This window comes from Macaca nemestrina, chromosome 13, assembly GCF_043159975.1.
Source record: "Macaca nemestrina isolate mMacNem1 chromosome 13, mMacNem.hap1, whole genome shotgun sequence".
Lineage (NCBI taxonomy): Eukaryota > Metazoa > Chordata > Mammalia > Primates > Cercopithecidae > Macaca > Macaca nemestrina.
The window spans coordinates 74,397,641-74,415,086 of NC_092137.1; the positions used below are offsets into that span (position 1 = coordinate 74,397,641).

The window sequence follows — 17,446 nt, forward strand, 5'->3', positions numbered from 1 at the left end:
CTCTTAAACCTGGCAGGGACCCAGGAAGGGGTATTTGTAATTATCCCAGGTGGTTCGAATTTACAGCCAGAATGGGAATCACTGTATCTTCTTTATTTCAGTGACTGCTTTCTCTTAGCACGTTCTTGCCACAACCCTTCATTCATGACCTTCTCAGTCCATTTGTTCAACTTTGGCCTCTCCAGTCCATTATCTCTGCACTTCCCGATTTGGATTCCCAGGTCCGTTTGCCCTGAGCGCTCCAGCAGCCATTGTCTGGTCGTGGACTGGCTCTCCGCGAGTCATTCACTCACCTTTCCCACTCTGGATTCCCAAGAAAGGGAATTGAAACCATTGGCTCCTAACCAGTCTGTGTCTGGGTGGGGCTTTGCAGCCTCAGGTCCCCTCTCAAGTTACTGGCCACCCTGTCCCCTATACTGCTAGTTAGGTGGTCTAACCAGGGCTGAGGGGCACTACAGGAACCCAGGAACGAAATGTGCCCAGGGGAGGGCTGTGGAGCAGGCGGTTTCCCCTACACTGACTTGCCCAGTCAGCAGGCACCTCAGGGCACTTTGGGTTTTCCACTGGAAAACTGCACGTTGTTTTTAAAAGGACACTGAGCTCAGAAGACCTCTCAGGTGAACCTAGCACTTTCCACAAGCAACACCTAAAAAGCTAGGAGGTGGCTGCATTCGATGCAATGCTATACTCTAGCCACTGGGATTAAACACTTTCTTCTTTTCTAATCCATCAATTAAAAAGAAAACCTGTGATTCCTCTCCCAACTTTCCTTTTAATTTGGGGGAAAGAACAACTGGGTGAGGGGGGTGGTTACTTGTTTCCATATTTAGAAGCATTTAGGGGATTACACATTTCACAAGCCTGAAGAGTTCCCAGGGTGCGGGTGGGGTGAAGCAGAAGGAAGAGTCCCGTCTTCTGGTGTCCGGAGGTTCCTAGGCAGCTTGGCCCACAAAGCCACACTTACCTTTTCCTCCAGTCAAGAACATCTGCTGCTCTGTCCTAGCCCTTCTTCGAAGAATAGAACCCCCTCTTCTTGTGGTAACGCCTCCTCTCTCCACTTCAAGCTGGAGTTCAGCTAGAGACTGCAATTTTATACCACCCCTGGACTCCACCTGGTTAGTCCAGGTGGCTCTGAATTCAAGATGAGCCAATCAGAGGCCTTCCTGGGAACTTGAAAGTTTGCTCTTCCAACACGTCAGTACAGGTGGCTCCTGATTCAAGATGAGCCCATCAGAGGCCCTCCTGGGAACTTAAAAAGAAAGTCTGCTCGTGCAACGGTTTAGTCCAGGTGGATCCCGATTCAAGATGAGCCAATCAGAGGCCCTCCTGGGAACTTGAAAGTCTGCTCTTCTCATGGCCTGAACAGGATCTCACTGTGTGCCATCCAGGCTGAGTGCAGTGACGCAATCACAGCTTACTGCAGCCTCAAACTCCTGGGCTCAAGTGATCCTCCTGCCTCAGCCTCCAGAGTTGCTAGGGCTACAGGTGCATGTCACCACAACTGGCTAATTTTTTTAATTTTTATTTTTTGTAGAAACAGTGTCTTACTTGTTACCCAGGCTGGTCTCAACTCCTGGGCTCAAACAATTCTCCCATCTCTGCCTCCCAAAGTGTTGGGATTACATATGTGAGCCACCACATCTGGCTGGCCTGGACATTAAAATATATAAATTAAGAGCTACATACAGTGGTGACTGTATGGCAGATGCCAATCTAGAGTAAGAGATAATAAAGCTGATCTGCAGAGAAGAATGGACAGCAGATGAAGGGGAGACCCAGTGGCACTGGTGTTCCTGACTCTTAGCTGGACCTGTGTCCTTTCTGCAATTTGGCTCTTTTTCTTTTCTTTTCTTTTCTCTTCTCTTCTTTCTTTTTGAGATGGAGTCTGGCTCTGTCATCCAGGCTGGAGTGCGGTAGCACGATCTTGGCTCACTGCAGCCTCTGCTTCCCAGGTTTGAGCGATTCTCCTGCCTCAACCTCCTGAGTAGCTGGGACTACAGGCACATGCCACTATGCCTGGCTAATTTTTGTTTTTTTTTGTTTTGTTTTGTTTTTGAGACGGAGTCTTGCTCTGTCACCCAGGCTGGAGTGCAGTGGCCGGATCTCAGCTCACTGCAAGCTCCACCTCCCGGGTTCAGGCCATTCTCCTGCCTCAGCCTCCCGAGTAGCTGGGACTACAGGCACCCGCCACTTCGCCCGGCTAGTTTTTTTGTATTTTTAGTAGAGATGGGGTTTCAGCGTGTTAGCCAGGATGGTCTCAATCTCCTGACCTCAAGTGATCCACCCACCTCAGCCTCCCAAAGTGCTGGGATTACACACTTGTGCCACCGCGCCCGGCCTAAAGTTTGACTTTTCAACCCTTCTGTCAATAAATGAGAGGCCCCTGTGTTCCTTCAGTAATGAACAAATATATTAATTATCAATTGCTGCATAAAAATGTAACCCCAAACAGTGGCTTAAAACAACAAACACATACATGTATTTCACAGTTTCTCTTGGTCAGAAATTGGGGAGTGGCTCAGCTGAGTGGCTCTGGCTCAGCCTGCAGTCAGGATGCCAGCTGCGGCTGTACTCTTCTGATGGCTTGACTGTGACTGAAGGATCCATTTCCAAAGTGGCTCATCTACATGGCTCTTGTCCTGGCAGAAGGCCTCATTCTGTGCTGGCTGTTGGCAGGCCCGTTTGGCTGGTTGTTGGTAAAAGGCCTCAGTTTCTCACCATATGGACCTCTCCGCAGGCTGCTTGAGTGTCCTCACAACATGGCTGCCTTCCCCCAGAGCAAACAAGCCAAGGGAGAGAGCAAGGAGAAAGCCACTGTGCATTACATGATGTATTCTCTGAAACTGAAGGTCACTTTCACTTTATTCTGGGTTTTTTTTTTTTTTAGACAGAGTCTCGCTCTGTCGCCCAGGCTGGAGTGCAGTGGCACAATCTTGGCTCACTGCAATTTCTGCCTCCTGGGTTCAAGCAATTCTCCTGCCTCAGCCTCCTGAGTAGCTGGGATTACAGGTGCGTGCCGCCATGCCTGGCTAATTTTTGTATTTTTAGTAGAGACGGGGTTTCACCATGTTGGTCAAGCTGGTCTTGAACTCCTGACCTTGTGATCCACGCCCCCCGCCCCACCCCTTGGCCTCCCAAAGTGCTGGGATTACAGGTGTGAGCCACCACACCTGGCCTATTCTGTTCTTTAGATCACTATGTTGAGCCCACTCTTAAGAGAAAGACAAATAGGTTCCACGCAGGGAATCAGTGTGTCTAATTTTGAGGTCTCTCCATTCTCACTGACCACTGCCATCCTGCTGGCCTCTGGGATTCCAGGCTTGGGTGTTTCCTCACCACATCACCTGAAAGCCATCCCTGGAGTGTCTAGCTGTTTCAGAGATGGCTCGGGCCTTCAGGCATAGTTCTGTTTTGTCCCATCCTTCTCAGCTCTGATACAACTGAGTGACTCTACTCTTTGTAAGAAAGGCAGTTCTCACTGGGCGCGGTGGCTCAAGCCTGTAATCCCAGCACTTTGGGAGGCCGAGACGGGCGGATCACGAGGTCAGGAGATCGAGACCATCCTGGCGAACACGGTGAAACCCCGTCTCTCCTAAAAAATACAAAAAACTAGCCGGGCGAGGTGGCGGGCGCCTGTAGTCCCAGCTACTCGGGAGGCTGAGGCAGGAGAATGGCGTGAACCCGGGAGGCAGAGCTTGCAGTGAGCTGAGATCCGGGCACTCCAGCCTGGGTGACAGAGCGAGACTCTGTCTCAAAAAAAAAAAAAGAAAGACAGTTCTCCCCTGGCAGGTACCAATCCCTCCCAACCCCACTGTGCAGACAGAGAATATGTTACAATTACAAAATGGGGGCACAGTATATGAACAGAATATTTGAAATTTTTTTCTGCCCCCAAAAACCTGGGGCCCAAGGTTGTTGTATCTTCATGTCCTCATTTCTTAGGGAGGTATCTTCAGAACCAATAGTGACCGCTAACTTCTCTGGTGGTCGGTTCCTTGAAAGGCAAAGGAGTGTGAGAGAGGAGTGGATGGTCAACCTCCCACTGCCATGGTAACGGGGGTGCTGGCTGATGGGAGCAGAAAATAATTTAATGAAAGGGTGTGGGGGCAGTCACAAGATGTCTGGGAACACTGGCGGGCCAGCTGCTGAAAACAGGGACAAGGAAAGCTCCGTGGCTGGAGCCCAAACCACAGACACCGCAACCACTACCAGACTCCAGAGATAGCAGCTTATAGCACTCCATCAGCTGCCACCACCACCATCCAGAACACCAGATGTTGTAGCCATGGCTGCAGCAGGAATGGATGTCCCACTGTCCCTGCTCCTCAGTGTCACTTGCTCCCAAGTTCAGGGCAGGTCCATCTGATTGGCTGAGTCTGGAACGTCTGCCTGTGCCTCAGCACAGGACTTGGGGTGTCATGCAGCTCCACACTGGGTGAGGAAAAGAACCCGGATCCTGGCACCCCCAAATCCTCAGAGTCCGTTTCACAGCATAAGAAATTGAGGGTCCCAGATCATTCACGTAAGAAGTTTAGAGGGGGAAGAAAAGAATGATAAAGGAAAAGAACAGCAATAGCAAAGGATCTTTTCTTTGTTTCAGTAAGATGAAGAAGCCTCAGCAGTTTCGTGGGGGGAAGAAACAGGAAAACCTCTTTACAAGACAAAAAGCTGGCACTGCATTCTCTCTCTGTAGCAGCAGGACAGAACTGTCTAAAGACAAGACCCCTTTGGCCAAAGTAAAGGAACCTGAAATATTACTAATGATCCTTCAAAAGCTTCAGTTGTTTGTTTCCTTTAATTAACATCTAAATAGATTATACATCTTCTATAATTATAATATGGAAATGTATATGAGCAAAATATATAAATTTTTTGGTGAATGCTTAGGGAAGAATGATGTTAGTCAAGTTCATCCGAGGTCTTAAGCAGCAGCATCTATGCAGCCAGGGCGTGGTCAGCGTTTGGGGACAGAGGTAAATATCCGTAATCCATGCATCTCTTTGATTTCTTCTTTTAGTGCCTAAGTAAGAAAACAGCATCATCAGTTTTTGTGTATTTGACATTGGTTACAGCAATTCTCTGAGAGTATTTTTATACAGCTCTACATCTGAAGGAGACTTTGTGCTTTGTTTAAGCAATTTTTCCTTTTTCTGAAAAACAATTTTTTAAATCAATAATATCTAACATGATTTAAAGATCCAAAAGTACAAAAAGGCATACAGGGAAGTCTCCCTCCTACACCTGTCCATCTTCCCAGTTTCCACCCCCCATTCCCAAAAGAACTGTTGTTAGTTTCTTGTGTATTTTTTTTTTTTTTTTGAGTCAGGGTCTCACCCTAGCACCCAAGTTGGAGTGAGGTGGTACAATATCGGCTTACTGCAACCTCCGCCTCCTGGGCTCAAACAATCCTCCTGCTTCAGCTTCCCTAGTAGCTGGGGCTACAGGCACAGGCCACCATGCCTGGCTAATTTTTTATTTTTTGTAGAGACAGAGTGTCACTATATTGCCCAGGCTGGTCTTGAACTCCTGGACTGGAGCAATCTGTCTGTCTTGGCTTCCCAAAGTGCTGGAATTACAAGCGTGAGCCACTGTGCCTGGCCGGTTTCTTGTGTATCTTTACAGGGATTTAAAAATGCATATTCACCAGGCATATTCAAGCTAATATATTTCGCCCCATGATCTTTTAAAATGCAAATGGTTAACATTTCAAACACATTACACTAAGCTTGTCCAACCCACAGCCCAGCCCATGACAGCTTTGAATGTGGCCTAATACAAATTCGTAAAATTTCATAAAACATTTTGAGATTAAAAAAAAAATTTTTTTAAAGCTCATCAGCTATCATTAGTGTTAGTATATTTTATGTGTGGCCCAAGGAAGCCAAAGGATTGGACACCCCTGCTCTACCCCTGCTCTACACTTTGCTCCTCCCCTAAACATCTACCTTGGAGATCTTTCTATGTTAGGCATGTATGGGTGTCCTGATTCTTTTTTGCATCAGCATAGTATTCCATTATATGAATGTATTATAACTTTTCAACCTGTCCCCGAGTGAACTTTTATGCTGCTTCCTGTATTTTGTTATTTCGAGCATCAAGCATTCTTTAAAATGAGCTGTTCTTTAAAATCATACCAATTAGCACAAATTCCCCAATGGTCAGAGCAGGAAATAAAGTTTCAAAGGAATTACGGGACTTGTTTTCAGGCTACAAATGGTGTCAGAGCCCAAATCTGAAGGAACCACCAGAGTCAAATAGATATCTGGCCCCTGTAGTGCTGGGAGAGAGGTTACAGAATCAGAGAGGGGCTTGGACCTCTCAAGTTTATAATCAGTACAGAGGAAAAATAAGACCCTTTTATACTAGGCCAAAATCTGATTATCATAGTAGAGTGGACATTTTTCTCTTCCAGTCTGTTTAGTGAGCTCCTTCTCTTGGTAATAATCCCTTTTCTACTTTATTGTACACTTCGGGTGGAACTACCAATTGGTCTGATATTGAGGTCATGATGTGCCACTGGCCCAGCCTATGACTGGACCGGGGTGGCACATGACCCAAATTGGGCCACTTAGAATCTCCCTGGGGATTTTTGAGAGTGGAGCCTTGTGTCTTGGGCCAATATGCTATGATATCAATTGGAAGTGGCCATGGACCATGTTTCCCACCAAGGAGAGAAAGCCCATCTTTAGCATGAGAAAAGGCGACCAACACAGGGAAAGAAGCTGAAAGCTGAGAGAGAGAGAGAGAGAGACAGGAATCTAGATATACCAGAAACCAGATAATTTTGTTACATGGGCCAAATAATTCCCTTTGTTTGCTTATGCTAATTTTAACTTGGTCTCTGTCACTTACAACATAAAGAATCCTAATATATGTGGTCAGGTTTATAGATCCTTAGATACAATCTAGTCCTATCCCTGTATTTTATTTAAAAAAAAAAAAAATAGAGTCTACTCCTTGCCAAAGTCGGCAGACAAGTGAGTAATGGAATCAGGATATGAACCCAGGTATCCTGAGGTCCTGGCCACACCTGGTTTCCATCATGTTCCTGACTTGCCCTGATCCAGGAGCTCCCGTTGTGTTGGGGGACAATGAGCTGCCCCACTTGGCCTACACTGCACACCCTCCAACTCCACAATCAAGTGCAGGGCCCTCGACTCTGCAAACAGGCAGAAATGTCCCTGGAAAAAGCCTCCTATCACTGGGCGAAGGTCCCTGGGCCACTTGCTCTCTGCAGGCGTGGAATGCTCCCTAGAGACTGTGTCTGTGCCTGGGCCACAACAGCCTCTCCTCCTTATGTCCACTTGGCTGGGTGAGGGCCCAGTCACACCTTCACGTGACTGACCCTGGACAGAGGAACCTTCTGGGCTTCACCCCCTCAGGCCCTGCACACTCCGCCTCCCTGATGCCTTCTCCCTGCATTCTGTGCAGCCCCTGAGGACTTCCCAATACACACTACAGTCCCTTACAGCCACACAAGGTCTGAGAGATCACCTCGGTCACTCCACAGTTAAGGAAACGGGCCCTGCTGGGGGAATTGACTTGGCCAAAGTCCCATAGGTAATAAGAAGCAGCTTACATAAACAATCTTAAGCACCTGCCATGCCCACAGCACTATAGCAGGTGCTGGGGACACAGAGGAAACGGCATGGGAAAGTAATGAAAAAGGTAAGAGAAAGTAGCACAAGTCCAACACCAATGGACTGAATGCGGGCAGCAGTGGCCTGCCAGACTCCAGCCCGCACAGCCCTGCTTCTGGTGTTCGAGGTAAGCTACTGCACTGGTGACTAGGGTGGACGCACAAGGGCCACACACAGGAGGCAGCCCTGGAGCTGGACAGCCAGAAATGGAGCAGGCAAGAGCGACAGGGCATCTGGCTCAGGACAGAAAGTGAGGAGAGGCTGAGAAGCTCCCGTGATTCACTGAGGTAGGCACATGTCAGGGAGACTGAGGCAGATCACATGAAGGATGGTCAATCCCAGGCTAGGAAGACTGGACTGGATTCTGGGCAAGCAGGGGAGCCATGTAAAGGCTCTGAGCAGGGGAAAGACATTGGTGGAGGCGCCTTAGGGGAGGGTAATCCCCAAAGCTGGAAAGAGGCCGGAGGCGGGGAGACGGCAATAACTGTTTAGCAACTGCCTTCCACGTGGCTGGCACGACGCTGGGCACCTGTGGTCAATGCCTCATGCAATATTTGCCAATATGAGGCTCAGATCTCACCTCTGTCCACCTCAAAAGGCAACTCAGTGCTCACCACAACTACCTACTCTGCCCTTGCTGCCACCTCCCCAGGATGGCAGGAGGACAGGTAGGGAGGTGCTCCTGGTACAGAACCCTCAGTATCTACGCCTCCTGGGGCCTGGCCCACAGCAAATGCCCAGTGAGTATTTCCCAAGAGATGCACTGGGGCCTGGGAGAGGCCAAGCCCCGTGCAGCAGGGTCCCAGAGGAACGAGTCCACTCCTGAGGGTGCCGGCAGGGGGGGCCCCCTCCAGGGAATCCCACAGGGACCGTCTGATGGGAAGCTCAGGAGGGATGCCAGTATCGGATGGGTTGGGTGACATTTTCAGGCCTTTTGGACAGAAAATTCTGATTCTATAGCACCAGGATGAACATTACTACGCACAGGGTGAGTAGGCAAAATAGATGAGGCAAGCTTCACTCCGGCAGGACACCAGCCCCCCACCCAAACAGCCTGGGCATGAGAGCATCTGGATGGGGCACCTACCCCACCCCTACCTCACTCCTGAAGAGACCAGCTGGCCCTGGGAGTGGAGTCCAGTTACCGCCTTGCCTTCCCCTTGATTCCAGGTCTCTGCCTTCTCTTAGGGCAGTGCCTGTCAGAATCCCATTCCCAACGGCTGTCCTGAGCAGGGCAGCTCCAGGTCCCGGCTCAGACCCTGCCAGCCAACAGACTTGCTCCTGAAGATTTTCATTTTCATCATTCTCATGCGACTGTCAAAGCCAACATCCCCAAACTTAAATCATCTAAAATTGCCTATGACCAAGTCCATATATTTTAACACAAGTGTCAGCCCCCTAAGAATATACTGTGGCCAGGCTCAGGGGACCCCCTCATGTCAGCTGCCTGCAGACACCCAGTGTGGAGCTGCATGACACCCCAAGTCCTGAGCCAGAAGGGCTGTTCTGACTGGGAGTGGAGGAGAGGCCTCTAGAGTAACTCAGGATGCAGCTGCTCCGGGCGCAGTGGCTCACACCTGTAATCCCAACACTTAGGGAGGCCGAGGCAGGAAGATCGCCAAAGAGTTGAAGACCAGCCTGAGCAGCATAGTGGAACCTCATCTCTATATAAATATAAAAATGTATATTCTTAAGGCCAGGCATGGTGGCTCATGCCTGTAATCCCAGCACTTTGGGAGGCCGAGGCAGGTGGATCACCTGAAGTCAGGAGTTCGAGACCAGCCTGGTCAACATGGTGAAACCCTGTCTTTACTAAAAATACTAAAATTAGCCGGGCGTGGTGGTGGGCGCCTATAATCCCAGCTACTTGGGAGGCTGAGGCAGGAGAATTGCTTGAACCCAGGAGGCAGAGGTTACAGTGAGCCAAGATAGCGCCACTGTACTCCAGCCTGGGTGACAAAGTGAGACTCCATGGGAATAAAAAAAAAAAAAAAAAAAGTATATATTTTTACAAGTGCCCCAATGTCAGGATGTGAGTTCTCCAAAACGGAGCGCCTTTGAGATACTAAAATTTAATTTCTATGGGTAAGCCAATAAGAAAACACAAGCCAACTCTCCTCACTGTCTGCAAACTCTCAAGAGATACTGACCGGGCTCCTTCCATGTGCCAGGTCCTTTGTTAGGTGTGGGGGACACAGCCCCGCCCTGCACTAAGCCTGCTTTCGAGGGGAAATGAAGGACAGTGGCTGGGCTGTCTACTCAGGAAGTGTGAGGAGAGGCACATGTTGCTGTAGGGGACCAGAGGACACTTTAATCCCAAGACCGTGAGCTGACACTCCCCCAAACTGTGGGAATCACAGCCTTTCCCCACCCCAGACTGCTGCAGCTTCCTTCCAGTGTTGGAGATGACAATGATGGTGATGGTGGTCACATTTATGAAAGGCTTACTCTGTGTCGGGCACTGTTGTCAGTGCTCAATGTGTACTTTATCACGAATCCTCACAGCAACGCTTTGAAGCAAGCACTGTTACTCTCAATTAGGAAACTGAGGCAAAGGGTAGGGTTGAAAAACTTGCTCAAGGTCACATGGCTAGAAAGTAGCAAAGCCCAGATTTGAAAGTGGGAAGTCCAATTGCAGAATCTGCTTTCTTAGCCACTTGTAACTGTGGCTTCAGGCCAAGGGACACACTCAAATTACCAGCACCCGTGGGTCCAGTCTCACCAGGTGGCTTGTACAGAGATCTGAGAATAAAACCCAACGTGCCACGGGTTGGGGATCATCTGGGTCAGCCAGGTCTTCCCTGTCTCATCTTCTACCTTGATTCTGACCCCAGAGATCACATGGGGCTGGAAGAGTTTCCAGGAGGGCTCAGTGATTGGAGCACCCAGCAGACCACCAGCATGCCTTAGGGCTGTAGGGGTCACATCCACTGCAGAGGGCTAGGTTCCATGAGAAACACAAAGATGGATCCCAAAGGGCACTGGTCCACAGAGGGCTGACAGGTTGCAGGGTCAGACAGCAGGAATGTCAGTTTTCAGGACACAAACGGAAACCAGCAACAGCCAAAAAAGGGAGCCAGGGAGGGCGGGGGAAGGGCATTCATTCCCTGCTGGGGAGGGAGGGGAGGCAGCATTTGAGCTGAGTGGAGGACGGAAGGAAGGGCAACCCAGGCAGGAGGTCCATTCTGGGCAAATGCCCAGATAGAGAGAGACCAGCAGGCAGAGGCCGGCTGGGAGGGTGCACACAGAGAAGGGCGGGGGAAACGCGTGAACAGCAGTCTAGGACACCTGAACTTGATGCATGAGAGGCCACCGAACAGATGCTCATTACCAGTGCTGTGCTTTACAAAAATAACACTAGTTCACAATGGCAAGACCTTCCAGAATGATGCCAAACACACCCAGTGAGGGGCAAAGTCATAGGTACAGGAACAAGGGTCAAAGTTGTTATAAGTTCCAATTAAAATAAATATGGATAATATTTAAACTGAGCCTTAGGCTGGTTGACCATGATGTTCCAGAACCCAAATGTTCTGTTACTGGGTCTGGGGCAGCTGTAGCCATTCTCACTCATGCCATGCACCAACTCACCCATCTGTAAAGCGGTCCCAAAGAGAGGCCAAAAAGCCCTCTTCAGATCTACAAAAACATGCATCTTTTAGCACTGTCTGTGTTTAGATATCCTCATCAATATGTGACAATAACAGTAAACATTAGTAGCATTATACAAGGACATACGAAATCACTATTGGGAGGCCTGGCTTCAATTTTGAATAAAATTCCTATTTGCCACAATGCAGATACTCCCAGATTCGATTTTTCTCAGGTCTTGAGTCCTGTTTCGTGACTGTGGTACTGCATTATTCTTTCCTGCAACTGATAGCAAAAACCACCATCCATGCTTGGCAGGCCCTTTTGGAGGCTGAAGGCCAGTGGCAAAGGGGCACTGTTGCCTCTACTGACCTGATTAACCATCTGGTGCTGCTGGACAGTTCTCTTCTCCTTAAATTCTTCTGATTCAATTTTAATTTCATACATCGCCCCACAACCTCCTAAAATAAACACGATTCAAAAGCATTTCAATTATTAAGTCATGGCAGCCATGGTCCCATATGTCCTCGAAGTACTGTACAATCCAAAGGTCTGAATATTATCATTCAGCACAAAGGAAAGTTGCTAAGACCATTAGGAAAAGATCATGGCTTCCAATCTGACCACATGCTCCTCCTGACAGGTTGCCACAATCCAAAATGTGCTCTTCCTTTTGCGAGGCAGCTGCACCACCCAGGGTTATCACTTGCGGGCAGGAAAGATAAGGCATAAAGCATGGACAACCTAGGGAGTGGAGAGTGTTTCCTTTTTTTTTTTTTTTTTTTTTTTTGAGATGGAGTCTCGCTGTGTCTCCCAGGCTGGAGTGCAGAGGCGTGATCTCGGCTCACAGCAAGCTCCGCCTCCCGGGTTCACGCCATTCTCCCGCCTCAGCCTCCCAAGTAGTTGGGACTACAGGCGCCGCCACCACGCCCGGCTAGTTTTTTGTATTTTTAGTAGAGACGGGGTTTCACCATGTTAGCCAGGATAGTCTCCATCTCCTGACCTCGTGATCCACCCGCCTCGTCCTCCCAAAGTGCTGGGATTACAGGCTTGAGCCACCGCGCCCGGCCGAGAGTGTTTCCTTTCACGAGGCCAATAAACACCACAGAAGAGGATGAGAAGGATGGAATTTCAGTGTTCCACCTTCCAAAGGACCGACGATCATTTTTTTTGAAGGGCAAAAATACACCACAATTTGATTTGAAAACTGTGTAATACTATCCAAAGAAAAGAAAGAACCAGGGGAGCATGAGAGCTGGGGACACAGCAAACATGCTATGCATGGAGCTGCTCGTGGCTATCTCTAGCACTGCTGGGTCCACAGCACAGCATCCAGGGTTTCATCCTGGGTTTTGGGGGAGAACTTTTTGGTGAAGCCCTCGAGCCAGAGCTTGGTGGACCATCCACCCCCTGCCTGAGCTTTCCTCCACCTGGTTGGAGAGCTGGTGCTGATGAATGATGATAAACACATAGCTCTAGCATGAAATAACACGGGCAAGAAAACGTCCCCTGCATGATTAACACAGCCAGGCCATTGTACGAGAGGTGCACTGTACTCCACAGGTTTCGTTCTGCTTCTTTTTTTTTTTGAGATGGAGTCTTGCTCTGTCACCGAGGCTGGAGTGCAGTGGCACGATCTGGGCTCACTGCAACCTCTGCCTCCTGGCTTCATGCCATTCTCCTGCCTCAGCCTCCTGAGTAGCTGGGACTACAGGCGCCCACTACCGCGCCCGGCTAATTTTTTGTATTTTTAGTAGAGACGGGGTTTCACCGTGGTCTCGATCTCCTGACCTTGTGATCCGCCCGCCTCGGCCTCCCAAAGTGCTAGGATTACAGGCGTGAGCCACCGTGCCCGGCCACGTTTTTTTTTTTTTTTTTGAGATGGAGTTTTGCTCTTGTCCCCCAGGCTGGAGTGCAGTGGTGCAATCTCAGCTCACTGCAACCTCTGCCTCCTGGGTTCAAGCGATTCTCCTGCCTCAGCCTCCCAAGTAGCTGGGATTACAGGCGTCTGCCACCATGCCTGGCTAATTTTTTTTTTTTTTTTTTTTTTGTATTTCTGTTGAGATGGGGTTTCACCATGTTGGCCAGGCTGGTCTCAAACTCCTGACCTCAGGTATCCACCTGCCTCAGCCTCCCAGAGTGCTGGGATTACAGACATGAGCCACTGTGCCCAGCCCCAGCAGATTTTTTTTTTTTTTCTGGAGACACAGTCTCACTCTGTCACCCAGGCTGAGTGCAGTGGCACAATCTTGGCTCACTGCAACCTCTGCCTCCTGGGTTCAAGCAAGTCTCCTGCCTCAGCCTCTTGAGTAGCTGGGACTACAGGTGTGCACCACCACGCCCGATTAATTTTTGTATTTTTAGTAGAGATGGGGTTTCACCACGTTGGCCAGGCTGGTCTTGAACTCCTGACCTCGTGATCCACCTGCCTCAGCCTCCCAAAGTGCTAGGATTATAGGCGTGAGCCACTGTGCCCAAACCCAGCAGATCTTTAGATCATTTTATTCCCTGTAGTTTCCAGAATAGAATCTACTTTCTAAACTTTCTCCCCAATCCTTGGAAATGTTATGTTCTCAGTAAAGTCAGTGAGCCCTTGTGGCAATGCTGAGTGGCAAAGGCTGCTTCTGGGTGTGGAGAGATTCAGGCTGATGCCTATCCAGCGGCCCATGCCACGCGTCGTTCTGTGTGTATGTGCGTGTGTATGTGGGGATAAAGGGCCTATCTTCCCCATCCTGCGGGTGCAGAAGTCGCTTCTCCAGCCTGCTCCTAACACACTGCCAGCCTGAACTTCTAGGTGCCAGTGGCCGCCTGAGAAGGACAGAGCTTGGCTGGGGCTGGTAACTGGCCTTAGGACAGGGTCTCCCCTGAGTCCTGGTTCTGGTTCCAGTTCCATTGTCTCTTCCCTATGAGGAACTGGGCAGTTCCTTTGGCCTCTCTGGGCTCGTTTCTTGGGGAAAGTAAGGCAGCTGAAGAAAACCTTTCTGGGGTCCACTCCAGCTCTGATATCCCAGGGCGTCAGAAGAATGGGGGAAAATGAAAGCAAAACCTATTCAAAGTCAAATGACAGACTGTGGACCTGAGCTCTGGGGTGACAGAGAGGGACCTTGTCCGAGCTGAGCCAGGCTGGCAACCTTGAGTCCTCCCAACTGCGCCTTGTCCTCAGTTTCCCTCTGATGTTTCTGAATCCTGACTGCCATCCCATGAGGTGGGGGCAGCCGAGCTCCATCTGTCCAGCAGCAACACATCTTGAGAAGCCACTCACCAGCAGCAAGCGCCCTCCTCCAAGCCCCTGACCCTCTGTCCTTCCAAAGGGCAAAATCTTATCAAAGTGCCGTGGGAAGAATGAGAGAAACCTTACCTGAAATGTCAGTGACTTTTATAGCTGTAGCCCGTGGGAACTTTTCTTTGAGAATTTGGGTCACTCTGAGCTCCCCCTCAGTCTGGGTGGCAAACATCCGATGGTGAAGTGGAAGCTGCCACAGAACAGAGAGGAAGGTCAGGGCAAAGGAAGATGCTGCTGCCCCGAGCTGGGCCACTGTGCAGGGCTGCCTGCCATTCCCCTGCAAGGCAGGCCCCTGAGCCCTCGCCAGCATAGCCATGGGTTATGTCAGAGGGGCTCTGTGGTATCAGGAGTCCATGTAAGTGCCCCGGAACACAGAATAAACTTTTATTGGCGGGGAGAGGATGATTGTTAATAACTCAATTTGAATCCAGAGACAAGAGGCCCCAAACCTAATTCAAGAGATGTTTGATTCCTCATGATAATGTCGTGTGACACTATTATGCCGATAGTTTTATAGGTAAGGAAACTGAGGCACACAGTAATGTGCCCAAGGTAGAATTTGTTAAGAAGATAGAGCCAGAAAAGCTAGACAACCTGCCTCAGATCCATACCACTAGGTCATTCAGCATCTACTGCCCTGGATGGTGGGGCCAAATTCCACACTCCCATCACCTTTAGGCCTGATTAACATGTCTCGCCCTCCCCAGTGGGATGTGACCTCACAGCCCACTGCTCAATTAGCCAGCTATTCTTCATCATGCACTCCTTCTCACTGGGGAGCAAAGTCAGAATTCTGTGAAAGAACCTGAAGAAGGAACATCTGTAGGTTGTTTACCACTGGCAACAACACCCCTTCCCCAATGGCTACCATGGGGAACCTATGGTTGTGTTTTTTTTGGAGACAGAGTTTTGCTCTGTTACCCAGGCTGGAGTGCAGTGGCACGATCTCAGCTCACTGCAACCTCCACCTCCCAGGTTCAAGTGATTTTCCTGCCCCAGCCTCCTGAATAGCTGGGATTCCAGGCACCCACCATCATGCTAGGCAAATTTTTGAATTTTTAATAGAGACAAGGTTTCACCATGTTGGCCTGGCTGGTCTCGAACCCCTGACCTCAGGTTATCCACCCACCTCAACCTCCCAAAATGCTAGGATTACAAGCGTGAGCCACCGCGCCTGGCCAGGGGAGCCCGTGTTTCTGATGGAACACATCTCAACATTTAGTAGTGAAGGAGCAGAAAAGCAGGTCGGCAGTCACTTGGCTGGGCTGAGTGCATGCTGAAAAGGCAAACTGGGAATGGAGTGTGGCAGGCCTTGAATGCCAGGCTAAATATTGTGGACTGTATCAGACAGGAGATGGGACTCCAGGTGATGGAACCCAGTCTCATGGTACCAAAGTAACCTGCAGGAAACAGTGCCTTCAGGAGCGAGTCAGGAGAGATGCCCAAGTAAGAGGCATTACAATGACGGAAGCACCGGGCACTGGTCCTTGACTAGACGTAGATGACAGGTTGGAGGACACCAGGGCCGTTCATGGGTGCTGGTGCTGAAGGTCCCACCCCTCTACCCCTCAGTCCTTCCTGAAAGCTCAGAGCAGAGTCCTGTGTCACAGAATCTCAGAGCACCACTCCTTTAAAATGAGCTGTGCACTGGCTCTCTCACCACTGGTCTTACAGGCCAGAAATGAGTCCGGCAGCATCCCAGAGCTGACCCCAGGGCAGGCTCTCAGAGGCACTTGGTGCCGGATGAATGAATGAGCAGGGGAAGAACTATTCAATTAGGGACAGAAATGCAGGACGGGAGAAAGGCCCAGAGTGTGATGGTCTGTATGGAGGGACAGAAACTTGATGTTCAGAGGCTGGGCAGGATTGCTGGGAGTGAGGGTGGGATGGAGCTGCTTCTGGGGGCACAATCTTGGGGGTAAAGGCGGAGAGTAACCAGATGGCAGGCAGAATCGGCAGCTACTAAGGGGTGAGAGTGGTGAGCGTTGCAGAATCCTTGGGAGAAGCCTTTTATCTTAGTGGATCTGTGGGCAGCGGCTTTTAGTGGAACAATCAACTGACATCCCCAGATGATCACTGTCCATGCTGAAAGTCACCGCAGTGGAAGAACTTCTTTTCATGCACAGGAGAAGCAGGTTCAGAACCAGGGGAGAAGGAAAATGAAAGGAAAGAGAAAGAAGGGTATGAGCTGAAGCAAAGGATGGATCAGAAACGGGGAGAGATTAGGACAGCGCGTGGGAAGTGCCCCCTGCTTGGGTTCTGCTCCGGTAGTGTGGGATTTGGAGGAGGATCAAGGTCAGAGGCCCAGTCGACCTTCCCAAGGCCCCGGCCCCGCTGCAGTCCCCCGCACCCACGCCTTGACTCTGGGGCTATGACTCCTCTCTTCTGCTCCGTAAATCAATCCTTTGCCCGCTGTACTATGACTGTTCATGTGTTCGTCCGCCTGACCTTCAACCTCCACCCAGCTCGGGAGCTCCCCCAGAGCGCGCTGGAGCCTGAAATTTCGAATGCCGTTATCGCTGAGTGAATGAATGAACGAAAGAATGAATGAATGAGAGAAAGGAAGAGGAGCCCCCCATTGCAGGTGCTGCGCGCGCCCTCCGGGAGCTGTTCCTCAAGCCCCGACAGCCGCCGGACCCGCGGTCCCTCCGCAGCTCCCGTCGCGGGGAGAGCAGCCCCGACCCTGCCCGCGCTCACCCCGCGGATCCTGCGAAGCAGAGGCGCTGCCGCGGCCGGGTTCCATGCCGCCATGCCCGGCCGACGCGACCCGCCGCCCGAGGTCACTGTATGCCCGAAAGACGCGGAGCAGGGAACCGAGAGCCGCCGCCTTGGGAGAGGCTGCCCCCTGCCGCCCGGAGGCCATCAGCCTGCAGGCCCCGCCCCAGTCCTCAAGGCCCCGCCCCAGAGGCCTCCTGTCGCCTGGCTCCGCCCC

The 17,446-nt window shown here is 50.5% G+C and overlaps 1 protein-coding gene across 2 annotated transcripts; it reads right to left on the minus strand.

Annotated features, from left to right (window-relative positions):
* Positions 1–4,776: 4,776 nt before the first annotated feature.
* On the minus strand, positions 4,777–17,343 carry LOC105465281 (bolA family member 3). Of its 2 annotated transcripts, XM_011713630.2 has the most exons (4): positions 17,212–17,343; positions 14,590–14,704; positions 11,604–11,692; positions 4,777–5,020 (listed from the first exon to the last, which is right to left on the minus strand). In XM_011713630.2, the coding sequence occupies exons 1-4, from the start codon at positions 17,263–17,265 to the stop codon at positions 4,955–4,957; spliced, it is 324 nt and encodes a 107-aa protein (XP_011711932.2). In that variant the 5' UTR covers positions 17,266–17,343; the 3' UTR covers positions 4,777–4,954. The 2 variants fall into 2 exon arrangements, with proteins under 2 accessions (XP_011711932.2, XP_011711933.2); XM_011713631.2 differs by lacking the exon at positions 11,604–11,692.
* Between the last annotated feature and the right edge of the window lie 103 nt (positions 17,344–17,446).